The sequence below is a fragment of the Montipora capricornis genome, chromosome 2 (genome assembly GCF_036669925.1).
Source record: "Montipora capricornis isolate CH-2021 chromosome 2, ASM3666992v2, whole genome shotgun sequence".
Lineage (NCBI taxonomy): Eukaryota > Metazoa > Cnidaria > Anthozoa > Scleractinia > Acroporidae > Montipora > Montipora capricornis.
In genome coordinates, this window is record NC_090884.1 from 34,381,826 (window position 1) to 34,389,325 (window position 7,500).

General features: G+C 39.3%; 1 protein-coding gene across 2 annotated transcripts in view; it reads right to left on the bottom strand.

The window, feature by feature from the left end:
• Positions 1-7,500, bottom strand: part of LOC138019490 (sodium/potassium/calcium exchanger 4-like) — a 17,968-nt gene that overhangs the window by 3,281 nt on the left and 7,187 nt on the right. For both annotated transcript variants that reach the window (XM_068866302.1, XM_068866310.1), the window contains exons 2-6: positions 6,079-6,221; positions 5,048-5,353; positions 3,809-3,912; positions 2,363-2,463; positions 72-352 (exon numbers count right to left, since the gene is read on the bottom strand). In XM_068866302.1, coding sequence (XP_068722403.1) covers positions 72-352; positions 2,363-2,463; positions 3,809-3,912; positions 5,048-5,353; positions 6,079-6,220 — 934 coding nt within the window. In that variant the 5' untranslated portion in view covers position 6,221. The remainder of the gene's footprint in view (positions 1-71; positions 353-2,362; positions 2,464-3,808; positions 3,913-5,047; positions 5,354-6,078; positions 6,222-7,500) is intronic.

Sequence of the window (7,500 nt, forward strand, 5' to 3'; positions counted from 1 at the left end):
AGGCTTCAAGTCATATTTCCCAGCATAATTGAGATTTATCTTTAACATAAAATAACTGGAACAAAATTTACCCTCAAATGGTTTTGGGACACGAATTTCCTCCTGCTGCTGTTGACATTTCTCAGGTTCTTGATCATTATCCTCTTCAGAGGTTTCCACTTTTTCATCAATAGCAAGTTTTGAATATCCCTCATTCTTGGCGCTGTTCGTCTCGTTTGAAGCGTGTAAATCCGATTTGAACTCAGGGCTTGTTGTGTTTGTTATCCTGTATAGCCACTTTTCGATTCGTGGATTGAAGAACATTATAACAAGATATAAAGAATAGGAACATACCATGGCTGTTGCTTCTGACCTGAAAAATTTGTAAGGCATGCCTCATTCCTATATTTAGACAGTTAACAATTGTTATTAAATTCTCAACCTCGGATAATGCATTTCGCGTGCTCTGATTGGTTCACTCAATCTCGGTTATCAGCTCATATACCTTAGTTTGATCTGATAATTATATGGTAAATGATTGCGCTAAGCGTTACTAGAAAAGCGAAATTTCTCTTTGAATAAAGCCAAAAGAGAAAAGAAACTTTTTTCTGGAAAGTTTGGATCAATTTTGACGTTTAGAGGTACACGAAAAGGCAAGAAATGTTTTTGAGATGAGCCTACCTCTGTCTGACCACAAGGTATTACACAACATCGCATTTTCATCACGTTTTCTCGATTTCGCTCGTATTTTCTCGCTTTTGTCGCTCGTATTGCGTACTTCCAAATTTTTGGAGTTTAAGGAATTTAAGAAAACAATTATTCCATTCGCTCTTGTTGGATATGAGACTGGTTATAGCTAAGTCGGCGCTACGCGCCTCGTTGGCTGTTTACCATCTCATATCCAACGCGCGCTCATGGAATAATTGTTAATTAGTCTCGGTTTTTATTCACCGATATTCCTCAAGCCTGAGGTGAAGAATTGTGTTCGCATAATTACATAGGTGATTAGTATGGGTAATCAAATGGTGACGAGTGAAATTAGGGAATAATTTCACGCGCGTTTTGCTTTTTGGACGAAACGCAAGTGAAATTATTCTCAAATTATTCACGAGTATACCATTTGATTAGCTATTAATATCATGGATAAGAGGAGGGTTTTTTCAAACCTGGACGCCATTTTAGCACTGCAAGAAAAGTTGCCATGGCAACATTGTAATTTCACTTGTGAAATTATAAATTAACGCTAAAATTTAGAGCCCATATTAAGGAGTAATTTGTCACCCATGTTATTAGTTGAAAAATATGCCTTTTCTTTGAAAATATTAATTACTTCGTCTGTCACCTCGACAAAATGGCCTGCGGCCATTTTGAAAAAGCACCTAGGTGATTATCCCGTAATAATCACCTCAGGTGCAACCAATCAGCGCGGAGAATTTTCGATAATCACCTACGCAATTATACTAATCCTACATATTGTATATCGGAATTAATAACGTGTATTGACGAGCCTATGTCATCAGTATCAGGCAACCTAAGGTGAAGTCACTTCGAAGAAACTTCAGTGAATGCATATCATTTTCATTTTTCTTTGTCACTCTCTTCTTGCATGGATTACACTAGCCTTTTTATGATCTTATTTTATCAAGGTTACCTTCTTTTATTTGGAGGAAATACATGCACCACTGTGCTGGCTAAGGATGCTAATAAGCACTTAATGACTGGCCCCGGGGGAAACAGCGAGTTTTGTTTCCCCGACACTCTCAATGGCCGTGTTTTTACGAGTGGTTTTTCAGGTGGCTTAGCGAGTGACAACCGTAAATTCCGTGAAAACAGTTCCTTTCTCAACTCGCTTAAAGTTAAGCGAGTCGGCAAATTTCAATAGAATTCTCATTAACTTTAGGCAACCAAATCAAGTAGCCCCTCTCTCCTCATTTATTCTTACCCGTGAAAACACGTGTCATTTTTAAGTCGCTTACGAACTCTGCAAACACACCACTTTCAGGAATTTTAAGTGAGGCGAAGGCTGTCATGGAAACACGGCCATTAATGTTCCCCGAGGCGAAGGCGACGGAATTATTATTTCAAAGCGTTTATTAGCTGCGATGACAGCAGGAGAATTTTTATCGTGGCGCGGGTTGGCACACAAATTTGCCGCGGTTTGAAGATGCACAACCTGATCACGCGCCAGTCGAAATTCGTTGTTTCCCCAGGGAGTTGGTGAGTTTAAAGCCATGGCAGGTGACACGTTCTCCTCTAATCAGAAAGTGCATTTAAGTTGGTGGGTGTAACAAACTCTCTTGTTTGGAAGCTACCAGGTATTACCCATGATGTTTGTGGAAAAAAGGAAGTGTTAAAGCAAAAAATAATTTTAAAAATATCTCACCAGACAACAATGTTATCCATAAGCACCAACATGAGTATGACGAGACTGAAAAGGTAGAACATGCTGTCTCTTACAAGAGGCCACCAGGCCAAGTACAAAACCTTCAAAAAACCGAAAGAACAAATTGCACATGTTAGACAAAATTATTGAGGTTTACTAGATGATGAACTGAAAGCGTAAACCACTGATTCACTGTTCACGACTCCATGGCTACAAAAAAACATCCTTCGCAGGTCTAAGTAAGTTCGACTTCTTTCGAGTATCCTCGCCGAGAAGAGACGGCTGGACGCCTGAGCGATAGATTGTGTCGGTGACGTAAATTCAAAATATAATTTACAGTTTATGTTAACAAAACAGTAATTATATAACAATGCTTAAAACGTCTTGTGCCAAGTTTCCACATAATGCGAGCTTGAGTCTGTGGTCAATGTGAGTTTGAATTCAACCGGCGAATTGTCAACAAAATGTTTGGGCCACTTCAGCTCTCAGTAGAACTCATCCGCGGCCCCCTCGTTCTGCCACCAATAAACTCAACAGTAGTTTTTCATTGATCTGGAGGAATTTTATTTGCTCTTACATCGGCGAAGCCTGAGAAGAAATTGCAATAGACCGAATGCATAAATGGCGGCCAAATTAGACTCACTAGCCTCGTTTTCATGGACAAAATCCAAAAGAAATGTTGCTTGAGAGCGAGGTTAGTGAGTCTAATTAGCACATAAACAAAAGAGTACATTGTTGGTCGCCATTTATGCATTCGGTCTATAGCAATGGATTTGGAAGCTGTATTTTGCTCTTGGCGCCAACTGGAAAAGTTATGAAGTTTCCGAACTCAGGCGGTAGAAAACGACACAACACCATTCTCCAGCTTCTCGAACAATTTCCGTTGTCGAAATCTTGAATGTTTGCCACCTTAAAAACACTGTAAGGCTCAAACAGGCCGGGTGAAAGAATATCTTCGCAGGCACAATTTGAAGCAAAAAATATAAATTATGCCTGCTCCATTTATTCAGGCGAGTTCCTGATTGGCGGAGATTAACAATGGCTCTCCGCTCGCGTCCAGCCGAAGTGAGCGCTGGCTCATTTCCCGAGACAGCGGCTGGTAATCGAGCCTAGGTTACAAGCCGTAGCTGAATAATTAGCAAGTGTTATTTCAGCTAAGATTGCCTCTTCATAGGACAACATGCACTCAGAATGATATATTTGGCTTAATGAAAGTCACCGAAGATTCGCAGTTGTACCCACTTAGTTTTACTGCTGACAGTAAAACAAATACATTAAGGAAGCACTTAATTTTGCATTTTGCACTTAATTGTACGTTAAGTACGCACTTGCTGTTACTGCTGACAGCAGAGCAATAGAATTGAAGCTCTCAAAGTAACGTCAACAATAATGATGATGATGATGATGATGATGATGATGATCAAAAATCTCAAAAATTGATCTTACCGTCCCTGCGCCAATGCCACATACACCAATCACAAAAAGAACGTTGAACACCGCTGAGCCTAAGATAGTGCCCACTCCAATATCACCATGTGTAACGAAGACGCCTGAAATGAGCGTGATCGTGAGTGTAATAAAATTTCGTTACTTAAAGTGCCCCTAACTTGAAATATTTGTTTTTGTCGTTTGTCGCACGACCTAGTTATTGTGACGCATGGGCTAATCTTGAGATGACGCTACAAAGTGCTTTACATGGCAGAGTCTTTCAAAACAGGAATGAGAAAAAGCTTGTGATTGATGTAATGATCGTAAACCTCCACTTACTCCCCCCTCCCCCCCCCCCCCCTTCCTTGAGGCAGGAGCCCATGACTAGGAGAGTACAACTTCATTGTACTTGTGGAACAGCGTTTTTACAGACCGTATTATTTTTTTACCACAATTGCTTGTAATCTGGCAATCTGATTGGCTAATTTGCCGTTGTCAATAAGAGTCTAGACAACGCTGTACGCGTCATGCTCGCATCAATTTGTAATAGCCAATCAGGAAAGGCCATTTTGGGAAATAAACCAATCATAGCGAGAAAGGTATAGACAACGCTTGCTCTTTTCTTTGTGTCATGATTTTGCTCACGCTCTGAAATAAAATATTGCATATTGTAGTAAAAAACAAATCGAAAGTGGTTCCGCGTTGTCTGTACCCTTATGGACAACGATATTCGTCATCACAGTGGTCAAAATTTGTTACATTTTGACCACTGCGCTTCGTGAGTCCACAACATTTTAACCACTGTGATGACGAATATCGTTGTCGATAAGAGTACAGACAGCGCTGAACCACTTTAGACCTAGTTAATTAGATTGATTCTCAAGTCTTCCACGAGAAATTATTATCCATGGGATAGAGAATGGTCACTCGTGCAAGACAAATCTTATTTAAAAACTCGGCTAAAAATAGCTTGATCCGGCTGTGAAAATGTCGTTCCATAGACCTAGTATTGGAGTTGTATTCTCCTGGATACAGGCTCCTGCTTGAAGTGGAATCTTGGCTTCTCTAATGAAATGCAAAAGCACCTGGGCTTGCAAACTAGCATTGATTGGTTACCGAATTAAATATGCGGTGTAATTGACTACTTGGAAAAGCCACCCTTAGTTCTATGAATCTTAAAATTGGATTGGAGATCCTGGAAGGAAATTCATAGACATCGTAATACTGTCACATCTCGGTAAACCTTGCAGAACTCACCTATAACAGACGCAAATAGTTCGGGAGCCGAGCTCCCCAAAGCCATGAAAGTGGCTCCAGCCACATCTGATTGAAGTCCCATCTTATCACAAATGATTTCCAGGCAAGGTACAAAGTAATCATCGCATACAATGGCTATGGCCCAGAACATATAAAATGCCGCTGCAAAGTTGACGACGACTGCACCATGTTGCCTTTGACGCTGGTTGAACATATCATTCGGAAACTCTCCTATTGACGGCGGAGTGCAGTTTTTTAGCTTGTGTGTCTTGTGAGCAAGGAGATTTCTCCTTGTAAACGACCCGTCTAAAATATAAGAATACCTAATAAGGATCGTCACTTCCCCTTTCAAGCTTTGCGCCTGGCCAAAACGAAAATGGTGCACAAGGCCTGGAAATTGTCATCCAATGAGCCTTGGGCAGACTGATTTAGACAAGAAATAATTGCCGTGGAAATTTTGGGCGATGGTTTTCCCATTGGTGTTAGTGGTTCTCTCCCAGCCCAAAAACAGCACCTTGTAACTAACTAAAGACCTCTGGACCAACAGGTGTGTTACACCTCTAAAGTGGAACTTTCGAAAGACCGAAAATTAAAGTAAAATGAAATTATTTTGTTCAAGATCATGCACATTTATTCATTTAGTTTTTTTATGCCCCATCGTATTATTGTTATTATTTTTTGTTTTTTTTTGTTTTTCGTTTTCCCCTAGTTTTTAAACGGGATGGTCGAGCGACAGGAGACATTTTAAACTCGAGGGGATGACTGGCATGCGGCGCTGTAACTGGCCACAGATTTAAAATTTTTGTAGTTCCATTTATAGATGTTTAGGTCAGGTTTTTGTAACAATCGGACGACGCATTTCATGGCTTGATTGGTCCCAAGCTGTATCATTTTACCTAACCCCAGGAAAGCAGGTAGACAGGTTGACAAATAGATATAATACTAATAAGCGTGTTTATCACAACAAATTGACAACGATCGTTGTTTTGACTAATTCCCTGGATACACTCTCCAAAACAGCTTCATCATACCTGAGATATCCCCTACTAGTGATTTGGGTTTTCCTGCAATTTCTGTGATTAGGTCATCTTGGTACCAAGCACAAAAAACAAACAGCGATATGACAACAGCCACAAAACCAAGATGGGCCTTGGATCGTTTCTTTCGTTTCATTCTGGGAAGAACAAATCAGCAATTTTTGTAAGTTAAACTAGGATCAAATTACTTCCAAAAAATCATCATTGGATCTTTCATCGTGGGCTTACACAATCTCGTATTTATGTCATGGGCTATTTCTTATTAATACAATGACCTGTCGCGCGATTTTTGAACCTGTCAAAGCATTCATCCGTGACTTGTAATTAACTTGCTACAAAAACGATGGTGATAGAGCAGCTTTCATCCTAAGGTAAAATGACACTGAAACTGAAGTGTATGAAGAGTCGAAGAGGGAACGGTAATTTTTTTTGTCCTTAGTGGCTGAGCAAAAACCTAATAAGTTGACAACGACGATGCTCAAGATTCCAATGAAGATGATGGTAATGATGATTGAGAGTGATACTTTTTTTTTTGGTTGAGGATTTTAGCATGTTGTATGTATAAAAAGTCTTTAGGTTTTAGTTTGTTGATGTATAGACCTTTTCAGGTTTTTGAGATGTTTTGTTGTTTTACGAGGTTTCCAGTGTTTGGTTACGTTACTAAACGCCTAATCACTGTGTTATTAGCAAGCAATCGTGCATGGTAAACCGCAATAATAATAATAATAATAATAATAATAATAATAATAATGGATAATTGAAAACTGCTTTTCTGTTTGATACTAACCCTCTTTGTCTTTTGTTTATTGATAGCTTGTGCTTTTTGTACAGTATGTTGTTCTGTTGTGTTACAAATAAAATTGTGTTTACAAAAACTACACCAATTCGGCTAACTCAAAGTTGTACCCAATTCAAATCTCTCGGAGTTAAGATTCTTTGTGTGTAGAATTTGCATGACAATGAATCATTCACATTTAAATGATATGGAAATACTTGGAACAAAACGTTTTATTCCCAAGAAATTTGAATTGGGTGCAACATTGAGTTAACCGAGTTGGTCTACAATAAATAAAATGAGTAATAATAATAATAATAATAATAATAATAATAGTAATAATAATAATAATCAAGTGCCAAGGGCATTCAGCGCGGTGTCAATAATAGACAATAATTAATTTTCGTATTCAATTTAAAATCGCCCTTTTTGTCTATAAATCCGTCAATGGAACCGCACCTGCCTACTTTAAAAATCTTCTACAGCCACAAAGTCAGCCCAAATACCACCTAAGGTCCAGAGATCAACACTTGCTTGCTGTGCCGCCGAGTTTCGGAAAAACTTTTGGTGACAGATCATTTGAGCATGCAGCACCGAAACTCTGGAACACCATCCCGCTTGAAATCAGGGAATCCGCCAAC